This window comes from Tinamus guttatus, unplaced genomic scaffold (assembly GCF_059628265.1).
Source record: "Tinamus guttatus ecotype Peru unplaced genomic scaffold, ASM5962826v1 Tinamus_guttatus_pri_ptg000153l, whole genome shotgun sequence".
Taxonomy (NCBI): Eukaryota; Metazoa; Chordata; class Aves; order Tinamiformes; family Tinamidae; genus Tinamus; species Tinamus guttatus.
This window is the reverse complement of record NW_028288687.1, coordinates 2030938-2054914: the sequence shown is the minus strand read 5'-3', so window position 1 is coordinate 2054914 and position 23977 is coordinate 2030938. Positions and strand designations below refer to the sequence as shown.

The following is a 23977-nucleotide window of genomic DNA, read 5'->3' as shown; positions in this document are numbered from 1 at the left end:
AACATTAGTGGAGTTTTTTAAAGTGATCTTCTCTTTCTGTAGAGGCCTGTTTTGTGAACCCTGTGGCTGGCAGCAAGAACTTTCATTTGGTTTTAGTATTCCTTAGTTATTTTAATATACTGTGACCAGAGGTGGCCATTGGGATTATTGTATTGCAGCATAGTGATTCTCACTCTTTTTGCCACACTGAAATAGATAAATTACCTCAATAGATAAATTACCATCAATGTCATTCATACTGCTTTTATACATATTTCAAACAGATTTTGCAGAAAGATAGAGTTCAGAGAGTTAAGCTTGTATTGGTTGCTGGTAGGATCTCCTCTGCATGCTTTGACAGAAGCCTATATGGTTGTAGTACAGGTTTAACACCTGTTTTTACCGGTAAATACATCCAGTCGAGAGATCTTGGAGGTCCCAAACATAGGGAAAGCTTCACTGAAACCTTAGAGGTTCTTAGATACTTAGGTCAATTGACCTTAAAATAGAAATTTGGGTGCTTTGCTTGTTCTAGTGCTCACAAAACTTTGTTTTCTACCTCTACTTAAAATTCAAAAGTATCAAATATAAAATTGATAATTTGAGAAAGTAGTGTGTTTTTCAAGCAAATATTTTTTGAATAAGTTGTCTGTTGACTCTGAGACTGCTGTGATATTCAGCAGCTGACTGGGAATTGAGCCCGTATTACTAATATGAAACTTTTGCTTCCATGAATTATTTCTGGGAAACTTGCTTTTTACTGTTAGTCTCTGGTAGGGAAAATACTGAGTTCTTGAAGTAGTAAATAACTGCAAAGTGAGTGGAGCAGAGTAAGTGATCAGAATATTGGGTTTGGAAAAGAAAAGCCTATTTAATATAACTAGAAGGTTTCTTGATTTCTTTAAAAACAGACATAATATCTGGCCTCTAATATCTGTGTTTATAATTTTTGTTGTTAGAATTTGCAAGAATCATGCTGGGAGAAGGCAGGCTACTTCTTTGATCTTCCGGATTTCTTATCTTGGAAAGCAACAGGTGTCACTGCAAGGTATGGTCACTATATGATTTTTTTCATCTATTTTCTTATGCATGTCCCTGCTTTTAATTCATTTTCCCTGGACGTGCTGTTGTGTACATCTGTATGTAATTCAGCCTGTTCCCAAACATCTTGAACCTATCTCCTACTTCCATTGTACATTCCTGAGCACAGTTGTTCCTGTGAGCAATGTAATTCACAGATACAGTATGTTGCTACAATTGTCAGCTAATTGGTCATGCACTCCGTTTTGGAGCGTATGAATGCTGTGCTTACTTGAAATATTCTACCAACGGGTCTTTGAAATCTGTGGTTGACAAATTTATTGACTCTTTGAAAATCAAACAAAACACTTTTTGAGGGATCTGGAAAATTCTTTTTAAAAATGGATACTTCAGTGTAAAGCAGCAGCTGTACTGCTACCAAAGAGTGTCTTGGACCACTTGCTGAGTAGTTCAGTAGTACCTTTGAGACAACCCCTTTTGAATCTTGATTAGCATGACTGAAGTGTATTTGCAGAGTAACAAGTCCCTGTAGAGGTTGCTGAAGAACAGTATTAGTCATTTAAAAAAAGGTCTTATGGCCCAATTCCACCTCTAACTCAGTGCAATTCACAGATACTGCTACTGCAGTTACATACGTGCAAAATTAGTCTAAAATGAGTATTGGTTCCAAGCTAGTTTTAGTCTCTCTGGAAATGGATGGTACTTGTCACCAAACACAGTTATTTTTCAGTGTTTTCTGTCTTCCTATAGTCTCCAGAATTGACAGCTAAGTCAATTGTTAAGTGTTTTGCTCTAAAGAATGGGAGGGTGCTATATTTGACCAAAAGAAAGGGAGAGCAAAGAGTCTATTTGTATAAGAAAAGAAAGGGAGAGCAAAGGGTATATTTGTATAAGAACTTACTACTTTTCGCTTAACAAGCAGTATCTCAAATACTCTCCTGAAAGTCCATTTTGCTGTGTGCTGTACAATTATGTAACAAAATTATGTAGCAGCTGTAACACTTAAGATCTTTCAATCTTAAGTGGTCTTCTCACCAGACCCAGCTCTAATTTCAAGAGGATAAATCCCACACTCCCTGAGGATGTGCCATGTAGGTCATGCATCTTTGAAAGGACCCAAACTTTGATTTGAAACTAGCCCACTTTGATCAGGTCACTAGAAGGAGAAAGGCAACTGCTTTTCTTCCATATTCTGCTTAAGGTTGGTGCAGATGGAGCACTCCTTGGCTAGCGATTTAGGGGGTTAAGCATAGTCGTATGTGACAAAAATGGCCTTTTCTCTTAAAGGAAGCCTTCTGAGGTAAGTTAGGGATCTGCTAGCGCAGAAAATAGGTATGCTTAAATGTCATTTTTATTTGAATACAGATTCAGCCTAGCAACTTGTGTGCTCATGGTTCTGCTTAGTAGGATGGAGAAACATTTTCACCTGCTCTTACATGTGAAAGGAGTGTCTTTGTTTTACCCTTCTTACTTGCTTAGATGCCCTGGTTGGAATTCAGTTCCAAACACAGCCTTAACTTGGCTTTGTGGCCAGATGATGATTCATAAACAAGATGACATTTGTGGACAAACCATGAAATGTTCGCCATGTGCTAATGGCTGAAGAAGCTAAAATAGGATATAATTCTACAATCCGCAGGGGATTGGAGCTGAATGTTATTTGTATTATTTGCAATTCATTTGGTGAAGGAAGGGAGAGGTTTTGGATAGAGTGGAGGTGCTTTGGAAGAAAATTCTTTTCTTATTTGAGCAAAGGAATCCACAGCATCGATGGGCAGAGTTCCTGCTCTCCTCACAGTCCTCCTTGATCTTTGGCCATGTTTTGCTCCTTTTGCTTCTAACGGTCGTGGCAGTGCTGTATAAAAGAACTTTAGTGCTTCTCTCTTGCGCGCGCTCTCGTGCTGTCTCGCATGGTCTCTCCAACTGTGTTTCTTTCTACTTAAAGCCATGTGTAGCTGTGAGAGCAGATGGAAAAGAGCAACAATGCCTTCCCTCAGCCTTAAAAATGTGCTGTTATTGTGACTAATCCTTTAGCTGTCTGCGAAATAAATGATTGTATTGATGTATAGGAATTCTACTAGATATGCAGCTATTCAGTGTTTGAGGTGAGATTTTCAGCATTCTCCACATCCTTTGTATGCAAGCAAAATGTGTAGTAGGAGGTTTAAAGGCAAGCAAGGAAAGTGTATGTCAAAACTCAGAACGTGAAACAGAGTTTTCATCCACAGTCTCTCTGGATGATTCAGTTCAGAAGCAGTGTTAGCTGTGGCTGTGCAGGAGGGAACAGAGGTGGAGTGACAGAAGTTAGGGGTTTCAGCTGGTATCAGGCTGCCATGGGTCGTGTAGGGCTCTGGGACTGCCTAAATTTGGTCAAACCCAGGTGTTGCTTTGGAAGTAAATCTGCAAAGAGATGTCAAGGTGGTGATATCTTCGGTCCTACCTGGCTTTACTCTGGGATCTTGCACTTTGGAGGTGAGACACAGAGTCTTTTTGTTTTGAAATATGCTGTAGAAGAGCATATATTCCAAATTACAGCCCACTGAATCACAAGATTATTGGCTTAGAAATGACATTTAGATTATTTTGAAACTTTTGAGTTTACAGGTGAACATTGTAAGGATGAGAAGAATGTTAGACTAAGTCTTGTGGCCAAGTCTTTACCCTGTATGTCTTTCCTTGCTTTCTTAATGCGTTTCCCCAAATTCACATGATTACTTTGGTGCCAGTGGAATAGATAATAATGTGTGAAAGGAGGGAATAAAGGAGAAAGGAAAGTGGCAAGAAAGCTTTTGTTGAAGCCAAACCTAATTCTTTTTCTTGTCTTCTCCGCTTCCTGTCACACAACTGGGTTTTTATTGGAATTTCCCTTTAGTTTTGTGACCAATTCTCTCAGAACCAACTAATTTGTCCTGCATCTGTTCATAATGCTATGAAAGTATGAATTTATCAAGGGCAAGATTCTCACCACCTTTTCTCCCTTTGAGAAAGCAGGCAGGCTCCCTGCTCCTTTGAGCAGAAAGGAGCCTATTCACAGGGCAAGACACCATGTTAGTCATCATGAATCAGATACGTAAGTTGGCCCTGATATAAGAAAGATTTATTTTCTTGGATTTGTTTTGGTGATGGAGATTTCACTAAAATGAATGCAACTCAAAGGCACTTTTGTAGAAAATAGTTCTACATGCATTATAGCTATTAGTCTTGCTTTTTTACATTTCTAAAAGAGTCTCTTTTAAATCTTTTGTATGTATTTGACATAAAAAACTGTATAGTCTTTTTGGCTTCAGTGAGATTACTCAGTGCTCAAAGTTGAGCAGTGTGTGATCAGGATTTAAAGTATTAAAAAGCAGTTCTTGATGTGCCTTTGAGAATGAAATAATTTGTCTTTCCCCTTTGAATGATTTCTGTTAGTCTGAACTGCCTTGCTGCTAAGTGAAGATTTTTCCAGTGGATACATAATAAATAATATGTTTCTTACCTAGGAGGAAGAGACTGACATATTCTGAGTTTTTTTTTTCCAGTATTCTTTGAAATCTTTTTATCTTAATGGACAACATCCACCCATTAATTGCATAGAATGATTTCCAAATCGTTGATTCTCAATGTCCTTGGAAGATTGCTGCTTGTGATATTCCATATTAAAAATACCTTTTTTTTATTCTCATTTCTTCCTTGGGCTGATTAAAGACCTTACAGATTTCTACTGACAGCTCTTCAGTTAAATACTTTAAAACTTTGGAACTTTTTTATTATTTTTTTTTAAGACTGCAGTAATGAGTATTGGTCTTGCCATTTGGGTACTCAATCGACTTGTTTCAGAAAAGCTGTTTCCACAGAGATGTTAGTAACGCTGGTCAGAGGCTCAGCACTTCTACTCCTGGTGAGTGTGACTCACTGCTCTCTTCCACCCACCATCTATAACCTCTGGTAACTTTTCCTTTATATGGTATTTTTATGAAGCTATCTTAATCTAAGTACATACCTGCTTTAGTTACAGGTGACTATATTAGGGACAGAGGATTTTTATAAGAGGTGCAGCTCTTCCTTGCAATTTTGTATGTGTGAAGTCTTGTGAAGGATTACATTGCAGACAAGAATAGGACTAAGCTGCTAAATCAGATAAAATTCACACCCAGATCTCTCCAAAGCTCATATGTCTTGATCAGGATTCTGCTTCAGGGCCATTTCCAATTACAAGCAGCTTACTTGCTGGGAAAACAGTTAGTCTCTATTGGATTTATTTGTTGTAAGATGAACGATAACCAAAGAGAGATTAAACCTGTGGAGGATTTGGAAACATAGGCAAGAATATCAGGCTGCCTATAACTGAGGTAGCAAATATCCACCATCAGACTATAAGTCACTGGAAAAGAAATAATTGTTCGATACCTTTTAAAGAAGAATTTGGGAATTAATTTTTAAGTAGGAATTAAAGAAGAACCAGAATAAATGAGGAAAAATAAAGAAAAAGAAAAAAATATATTTTTTTTTAAAAAAGGAAGCTTCATCTTATATATGGATGTTGACCCAAAGGATTTTTCTTGTGAAAATATTTGTACAGTCACTCTTCAGCTCCTAGCTGCAGAGGAGGGAACATGGAATCACAGAGATGTTTTAATGTTACCTGCTGTGGACCTCAGAAATTGTCTCTTGCCAGCGTGGATCTTGGAATTGTGAGTTTGTCCAGAGAAAATTAGTTTTATAAGAAAGAGGTTCATACATCTATCATGATTGCACAGACCACAAAACAAATGATTGTACTTATTAAGAAGCATTTCTGGGAACTGCATAACTAGTATTGGACTGTGTGTGTGCACATGAGTATGAGGAAGGGAGGGAGAGAGGCAGGAGAGAAGGACAGAGAGCAGCATCTTTATACATGCAGAAAATGCCCTGAAAAAATATTTTCTTTCATTTACAACAAAGACTCTAGTTCCTTGGTTTAGGCACACAGAAATAGCTGACTATTTATATTAAGCAATAATTTAGTCCTGATGGTTTATTTGCATCTTTTCCCAGTTTCACATCATTAGGGCTGGAGATGGCTCTGTTGTACTGGTTTAAATCAGCTCCTTGCTATCACTTGGTGCAGATATGTGCTGGGATAAATAGAAGCAGAATCCAGTCCGTTGCTGAACTGCAATGATGGAGGTTCTTAATAAAGCCTTAAAGCAAGGCAGATAGTTCCAAATCCAAGGATTTGGATACATCTCTGCTATGTCATGTGCTCTGTGTGGTTGGAGAAGTGAATTAAATCTACATCTTCAAAAGCGTTTAGGCAGCTGAATAATTTTGAGGATTTGACTCTTATTCATTCTAGTGTTTCTGTTCTGCATTTGTAAATTGGAGATTGCAGCCTTACCACATTACATGCTGTTAGGAGGCTGCTTTTAAGGTTGGGAGGTACTTGATCACTGTGGTTAGCGGAGTCCTTACGAAACAGGGAATCCAGATAGGCTGAAAACTTAGACAAGAGAGTTTGGAAGAAGGGCTTATGTTTAGAGGTGCTGTTGAAAAAACACACTAGCAAAAGTGCAGTGATTATCCTAAGGGTGCCTGTGGCTTTTTAAGGGATTGGGCAATCCTGGTTAGTGAGATGTGGGATGGGATCAAAACAGATACCAGATTTTTGGGGCCAGCTGCCCTTCCCTTCCTTCCTAGCCTTGCCATGACTAATGTATATCCCCCGGCTGGTGTTTGACTTCTTTTTATTTATGCTTTATGCCTATTGCAAAAGATGCCTGATGGAAAAATTAGGCTTCTCTGGAAAAAAAAAAAAGGCGGGGGGGGAGGCTAAGGAGTTTTTTGCAAAGCTTTCCAGATTAACTCTGCAGCCTATGTGGCAGTGACAGTATCCTGCATTGCACTTGGGTTTTGTGTCCTGTTTATGAAATGAAACCAAAGACTGCAGACTTGCAGACTTGTTTGGAGAAGTCTCTGGAGGAGAAAGAATTATCTTAAAGGGCTAATGGGAGGGGAGGGATGGTGTTTTTGTGGACTGGACAAACAAAGTACCATGAATTTCCTGTCGTGAAGCCAACAGCAAGTGTCCCGGTGACTGTCTCTTTGCCAGACAAGAAAGAATTCCACTTGTATCAGGCTTTTAATAAATTCAAAACATGTTCTTTGGAGACCGGTGACACACAGACTGATCTGATGTAAGGAAATAGGAAATGTGTAGCTGCAAAAACCATCAGGAATATGAAGGGCAGGTGCGGTATGTGCCATTACTGTTAGATTTTTTTTTTTATGATTAATTTAAAATTGACATGTCCTTGGGTCGTGAGTTACTGAGTAGTCTGAAGGAGCTCTGTGTGCTAAATAAGAAAATTGTTAGCAGGTCTCGTTAGCCAGGAAGCACGCAGGCAAACAGGAAGCTTTAGCTATTGTTGTTGTACAAATGCCCTTTACAAAATATTAGCAAAAGAAACTTAATGTGTTTTCCATGAGAACCGGAGCTCTTCATAGTGTCTAACTGTATCTGCCCAGCGAAGAAAAACTGCATTGTCCCTTTGCAGCCGCCCTGCCACACAGCGAGCCGTTGCCTTGCAGGGACTTGCATTCACATCGTCAAATATTTACTACTCGGATTTTTTAAAAAAGGTGTTTGGGCTCTTAATTAGCCATGACAGCATCTAGCCCTGAGTTTTGTATTGTGCTCGTTTGCTGCTTGGAAAAGAAGTCAGCTAGGTCAGTGCAGAGAAGGAGTGGGGGCAGGCGCAGCACTGGATGTATTACTGGCAACTTGCCACGGAGACAGTGAACTCTGCGCCAACCATGAAGTCATTTTGAACTCAGGGAGTCTCACTAATCCAAGGCAATGTGTCTTAATTTGACAAAGCAAAGCCTGCTTGATAAGCAACCCGCACTAGAAATGCTGTTTAAGGGGGGTGTTTGTAAGTTTAGATAGTGAACGAGAAATGTGGTGATATGAAAGGAATCATCTCGTTTTCAGGTCCTTGCACCCCAAGCCCCAAGGCAGGCTTGGCTCTGTCCTCCCCTGCAGTTTGGACTGTGCACTGGCTTGATGTGAAATTTGAGAAACATATGTAGTCTTCTATTTCAGGAAAATGATCTCAGGGATTGAATGTGTGTTTTGTTGGCTGCTAAGCTCTGATCTTGCCTAGTGTGGTAGTTTGAGAGAGTGTATATATGTGTGTGTCTGTGTGTGTGCGTCTCTGTGATGGGTAAGACAATCTCCAGCACTTAAAAACAGAAAATAGAATCAGGTTTCATATATTCACTGTCATTAAAAGGTCCTTTTTCTTCATCCTCAAAAGGCAGCATCCTACATCATAAGAAGCCTTTTAAAGAAATGCAATATTACACATGAGAAAATGGTTCTATCTTTTATTTCTCCATAATAGCCACTAACATCGACCTGAGTTGATGGCTGATACACACGCAGGCAAAGGAGCTGCAGTTAAACAACTGTTTGTTGTTGATTCTGTGCAGATGCAATATATATCTGAACACCGTAATTACTAGGTTCTCTAAGGTCAGATAATAATCTCCCCTTAGTAAAGTTTGTAAAGAGATGAGGCTTTTGGATCTGGTCTTCCAATTTGCCAATTAAGTCCAGCACTGGATAACAGCAGCTGTGCAGCACAGAGGGTATCGGAAGGATCTCATGCTGTTATAGCCTTAAATTCTGAATAAAGACAAGGCAGAAAGTGCAGAGGGATCTGCTATATTTTTTGTTTCTAGTTTTTACGGTTGTTATGGTTCTCCTCAGGTAAAGCCTGAGTGTTCAGGGCAAATGTTTCTTTACCACAAGCTTCTGAGAACACCATTGGGGATCACACCCTCGTGGTATGAGCAACCTGTCCTCTTCTTTAGCTGCAGTTTCTGCCAAGTATTGTGGAAAGGCCCATGAAACCTTTGTGCAACTGGGTCCCTTGCTTCAGTTAGAACAATGTTGTTGCATAAATTTGAACCAAGTAAGAAAACAGATGTGTTTATGAACTCCCGGGTCATTTAATCTGTGTACATATACATCATGCATGTATTCTCTCAATAAATTCTAAAAAAACAAAAGGCCCAAAAAACTGAAAACAGTAACATTCCAGGGGAGTTTTCATCCAATGAAGGAAAAGCAAGCCGTCTAGCGCGGAGTCTGCGCAAGGGATGTGCACATGCAGTGCTTGAAGTATTAAAGCTTACTTCAACTTAATAGTCCACAAAGGGCTTTAGAAACAAATGAACTGCCCCCCTCCTCCAAACTCGCAAAGCTTTACCCTTCTGCAGTATCCTATGCCTGAAAGAATCTTAAGGAATTGAGCCTTAAAATGTTCTTCTGAAGTAGGAAGGTGGCATTATTATTTTATAAATAGTGAAATAACCGTATGATTTGAAGGATAGTATTTTCTTCAGCATTTAGTTGGGTGTCCATCTTTCTGTCCATCTTAAAGGAAAAAATAGATTTTTTTAGGCCTTTTTGCAGACCACGCTGTAAATCACTTGTCCTGGACCAATCTTTCCTACAGGCTTCCCAGACAAATGCTTTTTCACCCCTGGAGTGTTCCTCCCTGCCGTTTCTCTGGAGTGCATGGCTGTAGTGCAGTTTACGTGCACATCTTTACTTTGTTTTAGTTGGCTGTCTATCTGAATCCGATTAATGTTAGCAACTTTCACTGGAAATTCTGCTCATGCTTTTGGATGACACTGATACTGTCAGGGTTGATTTACTTTATCTCTTTAAAGTAGCATTAGCTCGCATACTTTTTCTCTCTTTTTTTTTTTTTTTTTTTTGGACTATCCAGAGAGGAGCCTTTTAGCTGCTTAGTGTAAATAACCGGACAACTCAGACTTCAAAGGAAAATCATTCTTTGTCCTCATCAGCGATACCAATTTTGCCAGCTATGTAACCTTTAAAATAGTGTATTGTTATGCTTGACCTGTCATCTGCTAGTAAAAATCATCCTAGATCAATGGCAGAGTTCCTTCAAAGAAAGCAGAATCTTCTACACATGGTCTGTCAGTTCCTCGTCATGGTAGATCATCTGCTGCTTGAAGTAAGATCTGGTTATTGATTAATTATAAGTGCCTGGGTGCGCCTTCTACTCGCATTAAGGTAGTGAACACTGTAGCTTGCAAACTGATGTTCCCAATTAGCAAGACCAGTATTATATAAATACATAATGCGTTATATGAAATCACTAAGGATTTATTTTTTCCTTCCTCCTGTTCTTTATTCTAGTGCTGTTCCATTAAGCTGCTCATTACGTGAAAGGTTGTAATTTAGCCTTCTGGGATAACAAGCAATTTATGGAATCAAAGATATTCAAAGAGGGGTTGTTTGTTTTTTTTGTTTGTTTGTTTATTCACTTATTTTTTTACTACCTTTAATAAAATTTCGGTGGTAAAATTCTGACAGTATGACTTGAGAAAATCAGGTGAAGCAATGATGGTTGCAGAGGGACACAGCAAGATCACTGATCTTGTTTCTTGAAAGTAAAATATTTTCATGGTGACTTAAGTCATGCTCATCAGTGCTAGACCCTGTATTGACAAGAAAATTAATTTTCCCATGGATAGTTGAAATTTAAGTGGAGTGAAGTGAAGATCTTTATTGTATCTTTAATCACCTGCTGGTTTCAGATAATATTCAGATTTTTAAAATATATATATGTTCATCTGTATGTCTATACGTGAATGAAAACTTTGATTTTTGGCTCGGATCAATCCCATTCAGTTTCATTTCCTGTGGGGCTACTTTTATATAAGTTAGTCTTGTATTTGCCCCTTCACCTCAGTTCAGGCACACGAGCTGCTGCTGTGCTGTGGTGTAGGTGCATCCTCTGTGTTTCACCTGACACTGTCCTGAGTGGAGGGCTTGGAAAGGACCAGCGTTTCTTGGAGATAGCAGCCTCGGGTTGCCCGAGGAGCTGCAGTCGGCTCGGAATCCTGGAGCGATGGTTTTTCCCCCCGTGACTTGCAGGCTCCCTAGGCCAGGGTGTGTGTTAGAAGAGAAGGATTCTACCAGAGGCATCCTGAGAATTGCCTCTGTGATACCTGTGCAAAAGGAATTTTTGTCAAGTGAAAATAGAGGCATTTGGGGACCTTCGTACTGTAAGTTGATCAGGGAAACTTTATCTAGGAGAGAGATGCCAGGGATTTAAAAAGAAAATCAGGGCTATGGATGAGGAGGCCTGTGTTACTAGGATGAAGGAAATAACAACCTCAACTTTCATTCACTGAAGTTTGAAATCTTTAGAATAGTGTCCTCCCCTTCCAGCATCGGTATCCAAAGTGAGCTCTTTCTTTTTCAGGAAAAGCCTGGGTCGGCACAATAAGGTATTTTTATAGGTAGTGGAAAGCGATGAGAAGGGAAGAGCAGAGCGTACTACAGATAGAGTGAGCTGTATTCCTGTGATTTCCACCTTCTGAGATTCCTTCCATGAATCTGTACTCACAAGCTTTTGATGCTGGTCTATCCTTGTATTTAATGTACCTAAAAAAAGGATCCTTTGAGAAAGCACAACGTTATGAAAATATTTTACTTTCAAGAAACAAATACAGTGTGCTTCCCGTCCTAATGGAAAAAGTAGGTGTGATGTTGTCCTCAACTCCTTGAATACAGTATTTGTATGAGACGTTAATGCTGCAGTACTGGTTGCTTCTACATAAGGAAGGGAATACGGCTTTGTTCAGTGGTGTGATCCGCTGTCCACACCTCTTCCTCATTTGTCCCATCTCAGGCTGTTTCTGCCCTCTCTGCTTCCATCCTCTAAGTGCTGTGGACCCAAGATGTGCAGTCTAGATATGAAAAGGAACAGTTGCTATGGTCCTCGTAGTGAACAGTATTTTTCCTGTACCAGGTTGGGTAACATCAGACCACAATACATAAAATTTATGTGAGTATCCCAAAAAACAATCAGAGGCCTTTGATGTTCACTGTTCCTTGTGTTGCTACGCCAGTAACACCAACTATGAATATAAGCGGAGAGCTCTTTGGAGGAGTTCTAGTATGGTCCAGCCTCCCAGGTTTTGCTTTATTTACTGTGTCCTGGAGCACCTCTTCCTTTTGCATGAATACAGTTCATAAATGGATATTAAAACGCAATGTGGTGCCTGAAGTTTACTGCTGTCAGCTCCATGGATAATCCAGGTAAGTCAAATTCCAATTAACTCTCTTTCTTGGACTGTGTCCCTTTAAATGTGGATCAAAGGAAAGTTCTACCTACCAAAAAAATGTTCAGAGTCCAGGGATTTTAATGGCCTATCAAGAGAAATATTAATCACTGCAAGTAGATGCTCATTTGGTTTGGCACAAACAGAACTGTAGGGGGAGAAAGGAGGAGGGAAACTAAAAGGAATGGCATCCAAAATGACGCAGCACAGTTGTCCTGTACCGCGGTATCCACTGCAGTGATGGGAACCACTTTAAGCAACGCTTTGTGGTTACATCCACTGTGTCTTTTACGGTTTATTTGCAAGGGCCTACAGTTCTGTGTGTGCACGTGTGTGCATGCAATAGGGAATATAGTTTTCCCTTGCCGAATTTAAAAGTCTGCTTGGAGTGGTATTGCTCAAGAAAACCACGTCAGCTTGAGTTTTTGGAAGTGCAGACTGGTTCAGAGAAAGCATTTTAATGTATTGAAGCCCCAAGCCATCAACGTCTGCTTCTTAGAGCTCTACCTGAAAACTTCCAGGGCTGGGCAATTTAGTTTTCCTTTTTTTTTTTTTCTCTCTCTCTTTTTGTTTAAATCTTTCTACAAGAAATTTTAGTCTGATGTTTTATTTTCTTAAAGTCTGAGCTCCACATAACTTTTTTTCAGAACTGTTTATCCTCACTCCAGACATGAACCTTGGAAAGGTGGCAGAAAAAACAAACAGCTGCCGTGTTTTTGGGCAGTCTGCATTCCTTTAAACTCTCTGAGATCAGATTGTGCTGAGATTTTCAAGTTATTTGTCCTAGGGCTTAACCACTTTCACTCCTGCTTAAAAATGAGCGAGTTTGCCATACCAGTGCTTGTGAGAGCTGTCATGCAGAGCCTTAATGATTCAGGAACTATGAATATATGATGTGTTCTTAGGGCTTTTTATTATTATTTTGTTCAACTTCACCTACCTCCTTAATCTTTTCTTTTCTGGACTCTTCAATCTTTTATAGTTTAAATATTTTACCGCAGATATCCTAGGGATATTATTCCCCCCCCCCCACCTTTTGGGTAAATTTGATGAAAATAAAAATATATTATTAATTGGCTGGCTAGAACTAACCAAAGACTGTCAACTGTCACATTCCCTGGGTCTGTGGTCAGAATCTCTTGGATCCCTTCCCTTCGCATAGCAGAGGGGAAGGAAACCCTTGGTCCTGCGGCAACATTTTGTGTCTTCTTTGTAAGATCCACAAAATAAATTCCGTGCACTTCAGGCAAGAGGTGGAAAAGAGCCACGTAAGGAATATTTGAAGGTTGGGACCTTCCTGTGGATTTTCTTATCAGAGAGGCATTAGGCTGCTGCTTTAGCTTGGGGTCGTGGCCTTGTTCCAAGTGTGTCTTGCAGTTCCCTTACTCTCTGGTTCCTACTCTTCCCTGAGTGAAAAAATTGGTTGTGCCAGATTGCTACTTCTGAGGTGGATTAAATGCACTGGGCAGGATGGTGAGACCAAAAGTGTTTACTAGCAACTAGAGTTAATGGAAAAACAAAGCAGCCAATCCAGTTCTGAAGGGCTTTTCAGTTAACCATGTTCATTCTTCTCTTTGGGCCTTTTTCCAGCAAAGCACTTAGGCACGTGCTTAAAGTTAAAGCATATGCTTAAGTGCTTTGCTGGTCTGGGTCCTTTATTTGCTATCCAAGCATGTTGGTATGAGCAGGCTGTTGGTTATAGGAATGTTTGGAGAACTGTTCTTTGTACATCATTTGATATCCTCCTCTGAACTTCTTGCCCATTTAGGGAGCAGGAGAAGATACTTCTCACCTCGTACATAACATGGATAAGGGCTTGGAAACAGACTGCAGGTTCTTGATCAATACCAATTAGCAGGGTTTTTGTGGAAATTGTGTATTGGTGAAGATCAAGATCAATCCACAAAAAGAGAACTTTCTGTCTAATCTCTTGCTCCAACTGAATAATCTGACTGTGACATGACATGAGCACTTTCAACTTACTATGTAAGGTACTCTGGCAACAGCCCATGGTATGACACATTCTTCCTTCTTCCAGAAAATTCTCTTTAATAACTGCTGTCTTTAATAAATGCTGCCTAGGTGGCAGTTACTGTTATTTTTTTGATTTGGATGTAGATTATTTTAGCTATTTATTTTGTTGTTGTTGTTATGGTTGGACTTGATGAAGGTCTTTTCCAACCATAATGATTCTATTATTATTATTGTTATTGCAGCCCAGAGTTGTGTATCTCTACTGCAGGTCTGCAGATCTTGTGTGAGATCCTGCTCATTCTCACACCATCTGTGCATGTCAGGGCAAGAGAACGCAGTAAAACTCAGAGCTAGGGGTTTCTGCTTGCATCTGGCAGCACTGAGTTGGACTGGCACCTCCAGAACATTGTAGAACATCAGTGTCCTAATATACTTGGTGCTTTTCTTTAGTCGAGGTGACCTTTGCACTAAGGAAAACGGCTTAATTACGCAGAACGTCAGAACGTGCAGCCTGCTGTTGCTGACTTAGATTCCTGGAGTGAGTAAGGACAACTTGTATAGGGTAAGTCAAGCACTGTCCTGCAGTTGCTTATGCAAACGAGTGAGTTGCCTCGCATAAATGTTTCAGCTGACGTCAAAGACACTGTTCGCTCAGATCGGGTTACTCGCGCTGAAGTGCTTGAAGGCTAAGCACACAGATAGATGGTAGTTTGTAAAATTACATTTTAAAAAGGTGCTCTTAATTTCTCCTACATAGAAATGCATGACATGTAAACATGCATGGCATTTTTATGAGGAATGACCTTTTTAATTCCATCATTTATGTTGGTAAAACACACAGATATGGTAGTTCTTTTTCTTTTTCTCATTCTTTTCTCATTTCTCATGTTCTTTTTCTCATTCAGCTGAAATGGAGTTTAAAATTCTAATTTAAAATTTTTCTCCTTAAAATTTTTAAATATTTAATTTTAAATCCGTTCTTCTCTGTGCTGGCAGCAGCTGATTTTACTTCAAGTATCAAGGAAAAACAAATATTTTAGTGGTGTTAAACTGCATGGAGGTTCATTAGAGGTTTGAGCAGTGCTAACCTCCTCTGTTCTGGCTCAGCGTCACCTCTCGCAGGGTTGAGAGCAGGACAAGCAGAGGCATCGCCCAGCTCACCGGCGCGTGGGTAGCGCTCTCCCCGAGACAGCCGTGGGTGTTCATTCCCAGGCAAAGCGGTTTTTACGACCTAAATGAAAATCAAAACCACTGATGCCCACTATCCTTGTGTAGCAGGTTTTGAACGTCAGCTAGTACCATAACATCTCTTTCTTCTATCCAGTGTTCAAAGAACCTGGGTTGATTTGTTTGATCCTTGTAACAGGTCAAAGTGGAGGCTCATGTTGTCCAGTCACTTCTCTTTTACCCTGCTACTCTTCAGAGGAAAACAAGGAGGGGAGAATCCTAGAGCTGACCACAATATGTTAGCTTTCTACTGGGATGTAATTGGTTTTAGTCATGCTAATATATTGCCGTATATGATATAGCTCTACTGTGATGATTGCGAACAGTCTAGATAACCCCCAACATAGTATAATTTTTAATGTATTTCGGGGTTCCCAGCAATACCTGTACACTTTTTCAGTTGTATGATGCTTTCCTGGCTGTTTTGATCTGATGTCCTTGTTACCACATCGTGAGGGAACAATAAACCTCTGCACCTCTTTTTTTCTGCTCTCTATCCTTTCTTATTTTTTGTATCCACCTCCTATTCAGCTGATGTATTCACCTCCTTGCCTCACCACCTATATTTTGTATTCAATTCCTTGCTGCTGATGAAAATAAGCCAATTGTTTTGCTTTTACTTTATGGAAATTTGTATATTTGCTTCTTTTGCCAGCTTCAGAAACCTTCATAGTTCTGCTTTGTGGAGTTTTTCTTGATTGGTTTATGAAAACTAATCATGCCAATCTAAATAGTGTGTTTCTGCCTTGCATTATTCTCTCCTAAGCAGATGGTGAGATATTGTTAATCTCATTGTTTTTTGTAATTTACTCAAAAATGTACTCTCTTTTATTTACAGGAATTGAATTCCAGAGATCTATAAACAAGAGCCTCTACTATTATTATAAAATATACCCTAGACATAGGCACACTGTTATTGAATGCCAGTAAAAGATTAAAATACAAACATGCGGTATAGCATATGATGTAAAATGCACCATTTTGCTTCAGATTTAAATGCCTTTTATTAAAATATAACTCCCCCAAATTTTTTAAAAATTGATTTTAATGAATGTAAACATTAATCAAATATATGTTGTACTTAGGGCTGCCTTAAGATTTTAAGAATGTGTTCACTGAACTAATTTTTATGACAGGAGGTAACAGAACACCTCATTGTCTCTGTAGGAATCTGTAACGTGCATCTGTGATTCATATCCGCACGGCAGCCAAACCCTGTCATTCCGTCTTGAGTAAGACTTGAAGGTGTTTTGCCTGAGTAAAGAAGGGCTGAGCACTGGAGTTTGTTTAGATCAGTCCGTGTGAAAACGTAGTTATTTATTTATTTATTTATTTTTTCTTGGCAATGTCTTTGCTTCTATTCTGGATTCACTGAGCCTAGGTTCTAGGTGTTACACGGGCAAATAGCCCCTTATCTCCACTGATTCCACCTCAGGACCTCGGAGTCGCGCACGAGCTTGGCTGCCTTGCTACAGTAGTCTCCCCAGTTCCGGCATCAGGAGCAGATAGGTTGTTTGGTCTTGAATTAGTCAACGGAAATGTTTCATTACATGTGCCCTTATAGCGAACATGTCGAGAGAATCCTGGGATGATGGTTCTTCCTTTTGCTGTAGCTGTCACTACAGAGTCGTGTCAGCCCTGCTGCTGCTAGACGCGACCCGATCCCCTCCTTACTCTCCGTGCTCCTTCCACGGGTGGTGGTGGTGCCCATGCCCTGCCTGCTTCTCATGCAGGAGAAGGTGGAACTACTAAACTAAACTACTTACTAAACTACGGCCTTCCTATCCCCTGCTGCTGACAGTTCTGTTGAGAAACAGTCTTAATAGTAACAGCTAAGAGATGTGAGGATATGTGCAGCTGTTTAGGGGCCCGTGGCACTAACAGAGGTACGAGAGGTCTTGTGTGTGGATGGGAGCAGTCACTGGAGTAGGAGAACCTGATGTTGCTGTAAGGGAACCCATCCAAAGCTGGAGAGAGGGCCTGTGTGAAACCTGGCTGCCTGTTCCTCAGTGGCTGGTAGGCTTTACTTAATCCTTCGAATAACTGCGCTGGTTGTTCAGTGAACATGTGAACTCGAGTAAATTTACTCAAGCTTAGGCTTCCAAAGGAAAGCTTTATACTGCTACTTGCAGTTTTAATTGTATATTAGTTTAACTGCCCGAAGAAGGTAACAGCAGAGAGTATATTTTTAAATACAAACTCTTAATTGAAAGAGATATTTGACTCACTGTCGTGAGTCTGGTTTGCTTGAAATACTGAGCTTGAAAGAAACACTGCTGCCACTGCACAAGGGAGGCCCAGAAGGCAGGCTGTTGGCCTGGAGTGTTTATATGCATAGGGTTTACTTGCAGTTTTTCCTTTTATTTTGCCAAATGATTTTTGGGGTAATGTTTGTAGCCTTTCACTTTATTGTTTTTTTTAAAGCTTTTAAAACTTTAAAGTGAGAAAGAGCTATATTTTTATATGTGTGCATACTCCTTGTTATTCTCTAGATTTTTATATATGTACATACTTCTTATTTTCATATTCAAAGAATTAGACCGTATCTGTGCATAAGAAGACTTTCAGTGTGTTCAGCTAGCTTGTTAGAAATGCATTTGTGGGTGATTTTGTGCCTAGGTCACTGGAATGAGCCTTAGGAGCTCAGATTCACCCAGGGGTCCGACTCAGGTTTCCTCTTTGACACTCGGCCAAGTCACTCAGTTTCTTTTGCCTCTGTTTGCCATCTTTTAAGTGAATGGATTAATATTTCCAGTCCCACATGCTGTGTCTGAGTCGTCTAGACAATACATTTTTGTGTCTAGGACTGTGTCTTGTTCTGTTGTTCTGAAGACAATGGGCTCAAATCTTGGTTGGGTGGCTGTAATATAATACAGAATGAAATTAATAAAAAGCAAGCAGTCTGACTGTTTGCTTCGCATTGCCTCATGACACTATGAGGCTTATGTGGGTGGATAAAATATTCCTATTTTGTACGTTCTGGTCCAACTCAACATGTTTAGCAAAATGCATCCTTGGTAGGAATCCACTAAATCACTGGATGTACACAAGGGATTAATCTGACTCTATATGTTATACTCGAGATGGGTGTTTCCCTTCAGGTCTAATGACATAACTTCTTCTAGGAAAACCAAGTGTAAGAGTCTGGGGCTTCTTTCTTGACAGCTTATCCCTAAAGAGAAACACTTTTTTTTTTTCCTTGTTTGTTTGTTTTTAATTGGACTGTTACAAATACTAAAATAAGCATCTTCTCATCTCCTCATCTTCTCACCTGCTGTTATGTGACTTGTTTGGCAAGTTTTGCAGTATTTGATGCATTTATTTATTTTTTAAAAGACAGATTTTTAACAGATTTCAATCAGCAATTGCAACACATATAATCCCCCCAATCTTATACAAATGTCTGTATCTATGTAAATGCATGTGTGTATATGTGTGTGTTTATACACACACACACACACACACACACATATATATGCTCATTTTCTTACAATATACTTGTAAGTCAGGTGCATATTTTCATATATTTGGTGGGATGTACAAAGGTATTTCCTTTTTTAAGATACCTTAGTCAACAGAGAATTTGATTTATATGGGCCAATCCTTAGAGTCTCTGAGTGTGACAGAAGTGCTTTTTCCAACCATGTGTCATTAAGTTCCAGTCTATCTGTACAATAGAATATCAGACTTGTACCTTTCCTAGAGTACAAGAAATTGCAACTCTTTATATTCCTCAACACATTTTTGTACCCCCTTTGGTGGTAAAAGGTAACTCTGGAGAGGAGTTATCAGTGGGTTGAGACCAGAGATTTAAAGGATTGTGTTGACTCTAAACCTTATCCTGCTAGGCAGTCTTGGAAAATGATCCTATTGTTCTTCTTTTCTTTTGCAAAGTGGCATCCAGGGTTTAAATATAACATGGAGTCTTGCCAGAGAGTGGCTGCAATCAGGAGAGATTAATTATAGATGCTGGAGTAGAAAATTGCAGCTGCAGATTGTGTTTTTCAGACAAAATCTTTCCCTCTAAGTACAAAGCATGTTTCCTTAGAAAATTCTGTAAGTTAAAAAGACTACCCATTTTTTTTTTTCCAAGAGCTACACCATGAGTGCCGAATGCTAGAGGCTTAGGTTGATAATTTTTTTCCCCTCTTTACAGAAATAACCCTAGTTTTTTAATTTGCTAATTGGAAGACTTTCTTTCCAGGCTACTCATGTTCTGTTTGTCATTCAGGAGTGTGAGTGAGTTCTCAAAGTGCAAGTGAGTGTGTGCTCAGAGAAATCAGGAGTCCCGCTTCACTCTGCAGGCTGCAGCTCTACTGGCCGAAGCCCTGAAAGGTCGTGGCCATTCCCTTGCCTTGAAAGGGCCTCCTCTGGCTGGGGCCTGGAAGCGTCTGCAAGGAAACTGCAGTCTTGTACAAGCAATTCTGTTTTGTACTTTCTGGATATTGCAGAGGACTATTTAATATTAAAATGGTGCCACGGAAAGGATGTCCATGAAATGTGCTTGGAGTCGCATTTCTTTAAAACGTGCAACCGCTGCCAGAATTGGAGCTACCGCTTATCACAGGAGAGAAGGTGTCCAGGCCATATCTGTCTGGTTTGTGCTTCTCCTTACTGCCACCCTTTGTCCCTTGGCATAGGGACCAATTTGTGCTCCAGAATATAACATACTAAGTCTGATCTTTGTCCAAACAAATCAAGAAAGAAACTCTCCAATTTATCTCAGTGAAAGCTGGAGAAAAACAGTAATAATTAAACAATAATAATTAAAGCCCCGTAGCTTTCCTTCTCAAATAAAATAAGTTTTAAAATGTAATGCTTGTGTCTGTAGGTCGGAGATATGTGGGGGTAACCCCCCAAGGGCTGGGATGTAGCAGCTATTTCCTGAGAGCCCTCCTCTTACATGGATGATGAAACACTCCTCCACAGGCTGTGCTTTGGCAAGGAGGATAAGGATATAGGGGCAGGGAGAACTGCTTTGCATTTCTAAACAAAAGCCATGCATCCGATCCAGAGAAACTTCTGACTTTTCCAGAGGTGAGGCAGTAGAGCTGCTCACTATAAGTTCATAATTCTTCTTAATCAATATTTAGTCTTGTTGAGTGTGAATTGATCTCTTAGGACTGTACAGGTTCACTGAGTCAGCAATATTCAGAAAAAAAAAAAAAGGCAGGAGGAATAATGTATTCTAGTTGAACTTCAACCCAGATTTGGAAGAAAAACCTGCAAATGCTTTAGGCCAAATGTAGTACTTCATTATACCTATGTTTGCAGAAGAATTACAGAGCACTAGACAAAACAAAATCGGTTTGAAGGTAAGGAAATTCTTACATAGTGAATTTAAAAATCAGCATTTTCAATAGCTTAATGTAACAAGTTAGCTTACAGGGCATGAGTCGTTCACACTCTTTCTGGATGGTAACTTTGGCAGATGGGTAACTTCCAGCGAACCTCTGCACTTGTCATAAACGGAAATGAGACCTAGAACCTGTGCAACAATTCTGGTTTTTGAAACTGAAGAGCTGTTTACTGAGATTCAGTTTTCATTATGGTGAATTCAATACTAAGAAAAGTTTAAGTTTAAGGCTTTTAAAGAAAAGATCTGAATATTTTTTTGAACATTGCCTCTTAAAGATTGAGATTTAGAGTTCAATCCTATTTCACCTTTGACAACATGACAAAATTGCCATTGACCTCGCTGTTAGCAAATACTGAGTTTTCATTGCTTGATGCAGAAGGAAAGAAAGTCAACATAGAATGATATTTCTTTTTTCCTCTGTGGAGGTTTTTAATGATTTTTTTTCCAAGCTTTTGCTGTGAAATTTAACAACTTTGAAAAAATCTAAATGGCAGGCAGATAATCTTTTATTCCTTAAAACAATATAAATGTTATCTGGAGCATGAAGCTAGTAGAACTGCTCACACTGATTACAGTAATTTCCTTGCTACCTTTGCAGGCAAGGTTTAAATCCCTAGAGATACAGAGACTGAAAATAGAGGCCTCTGAATGCAACTGGAATGTGTCTGCTAGTTGTCCCGAACAGTCTTCCCCACCTGTCCATTTTGTTCAGTATATTTAGCTTTTTGTCAGAAGAAAATCCTTTTCAGGCCAGAATCACATTGCACCGCTGTGCTAACACAATGGGTTTGGGCAAGCAGGAATTCCGTAGGGTTTGGGTCAATAACAATAAAAAGTAGTGTGTGGTAAATATTGGGAACTTGGGATTTGTGTGGTTATGTGGATGGAGCAGTCTCCGAGATATTTCAGCTTGCGTCCGTGCAATTAAAGAGCTGTTGAATAGGTGAAATGAGCAGAATGCAGACAGCCGCTGGGAAACGGAGCGCACCCGGACCCTCTTGGCCCTGCGGTTTCTAACCGATCCGCTGGAGAGCTCTCCCGTGGTGACCGGGTGACAGCAGGTGCAGCTCGTCCTGCACCGCTGTGTGCGCAGCCCCCTCGCTGATCCTTGTTAGCAAATGTTTAATATGGGCCGCATCTCATGCATTTTATATTCTTTTTTTTATACTCATACATTTATATTTAGCATATAAATATTTCACAGCTAAATGACTGGGTGTTACATTTTTTTTTCTCCTATTGCCTCAGAAGTATTCCCTTAGGGTAAATTTTCTCCTTTCCCCATTTCTCCAAAAGCAACAAAATATATCAGCTGGGCAGTGACACTGGTGTGACAGGTATAAATGACAGTAGTATGTAGAACTAATACTTTTATTCCATTTAACAGGGCAGAGAATAATTATGTGTTTTCCTTTTGCTCTGTGATAACCTCTACTACATTGCTGCCTTAAGCACCAGTGTCCAGTTCTGTTCCGTATAAACCTTGGGTGGAGGGAGTTTGTGTGCTGGGCCTTAATATTCTCTCTGGGACATTTTTGTAAAAACCAGTCAGATCTGTGACTGTGTTAGTGGCGAATTGCTCGTTTTTGGAGAAAGCCACAAGGCTACAGCACACATCATTTTGGAGGATGTCGACAGCTTTGCCCAGATGTCAGTACGTGGAGAAGTTCACTTGAGCAGAACCTAGGCCTTGGGTTTCAACTTGAATTCAAAAATCTGTTTTAAATTTACAGTCTGCAGAACAAAAGGAAAAACGTTTGATGTTGTGGGAGCCGCACTGCATTGCTTCAGGTTTTCTTCTTGCTTTCGGAACCTCATACAGCTTGCTTTGTTCGTGATTGCCAGTGGCTTTAAATAAATCTGGCCTGCAGAGCACAGAAAGTTACTTTGTGCTACTGCACGCTCCTCCTTTTGGGACCTGTTCTCTGTCCCAGAGTCTGTAGGACCTGGCTTTGGGTACCATCCTCAGCAGGTGTGTGTGGTGTGAGCTCATCCCCACCAGCCTCCTCGCAGGGTGGGACCCAGGTTGCCAGGGCATGATTTATTTTGTCATTAAACTTGCTCTGTTAGTGATGCCTGCAAAATTAATCATGCTTATGAACTTAAAATCATACCTGACCTGCTAGGGACAATGAAGCAGATTCTTTTGTTTTGAAATCACGAAGGCTCCTTCACTCAGTGTGGTCAAGATAGGGCTCTGTTCTGAGCGCTGGTTGCTGACTAGTTTTCCAGCAGTGCTAGTATTGTACTAGCCCTCTTGAATGGAAGGTTGCGTGTAGGTACCATATGGGGTCACTTTCCAGAGGAAAAACTCCTTCTTTTACTAGTTGGTGGTGTTATATTGCCCTATTAACAATAGTAGGATGACTTCCAGAAGACCACTTCAGTTACAGAAAATCCCCCAAACGGTATTTGTTTGTCAAAGATAGCAAGGATGTCCCCAGGCAGGGCAGCGTCTCTGCAGAGCTGAGACCCCTGTCCCTGCCACTTCTGGAGAGTGACGGGTGGTGTGAACAAAGAAAGACCAGAGAGATGTGGAGAAGATGTTTGTGATCTTGATTTTTTAGATGCACTGGCACAAAAATGGAGAACACTGTGTGGTCTTGGTTATCTGCAGAAAGGGGTATCTGATTTCCTTCTCCCCAAGGAGTAAAGCAGAGAGTGAGTGCTCAGAATGGACTCTGTGGGCAATCACCTATCAGCAAACCTTGAGGACCTGCTTTGGAAGGGAGTTGAGTTGCCCTGGGTTCTTTTGTAAGTTAGTGGAGATAGAACAGCTGCTTGCAGACAGCACTTTGGTAGTTATCAGTGTGTGTCCAGTCACTTAAAAATCCCTAAAGCTCTTGGTTCTCTTCTGAGGATGCACTGCCGGCGACGTTATTTATTTCAGAGTGCAGGGGTTCTGGTCATACAGGACTTCGGCACAGGCGCAGTTAGTTTGCAGCAGAAGATGCGTAAGAAGCTAGACAATAATAGAAGGGGTTGTGTAATACGCTCTGCCCAGCCAAATCTGCTTTATAACGAATGTAGCAGGGATTTTTTCTTGAGGCTGCTGGATGTAAATAGTATCTTACAATTCTTTGTAGGCTAGAATTGGTAGGAACTTCTCAACACAATCACATTCCTGTTGAAAATATGGTTTAAATAAGTTAAAAAAAAATGTTTTCCATGTGAAAGTATTGCTTTTTTTTTCAGTAGGGATATTCTAAACAAAACATTTTGTTCTGAACCAAGAAAGGAAATTTTTCATTGTATTTAGGATAT

The 23977-nt window shown here is 40.1% G+C and overlaps 1 protein-coding gene across 7 annotated transcripts in view; it reads left to right on the top strand.

Moving 5' to 3' along the window:
• The window catches only part of FGGY (FGGY carbohydrate kinase domain containing), a 303483-nt gene that overhangs the window by 194804 nt on the left and 84702 nt on the right, over nucleotides 1-23977 (top strand). For all 7 annotated transcript variants that reach the window (XM_088522434.1, XM_088522436.1, XM_088522437.1 and 4 more), the window contains one exon: nucleotides 939-1027. In XM_088522434.1, coding sequence (XP_088378560.1) covers nucleotides 939-1027 — 89 coding nt within the window. The remainder of the gene's footprint in view (nucleotides 1-938; nucleotides 1028-23977) is intronic.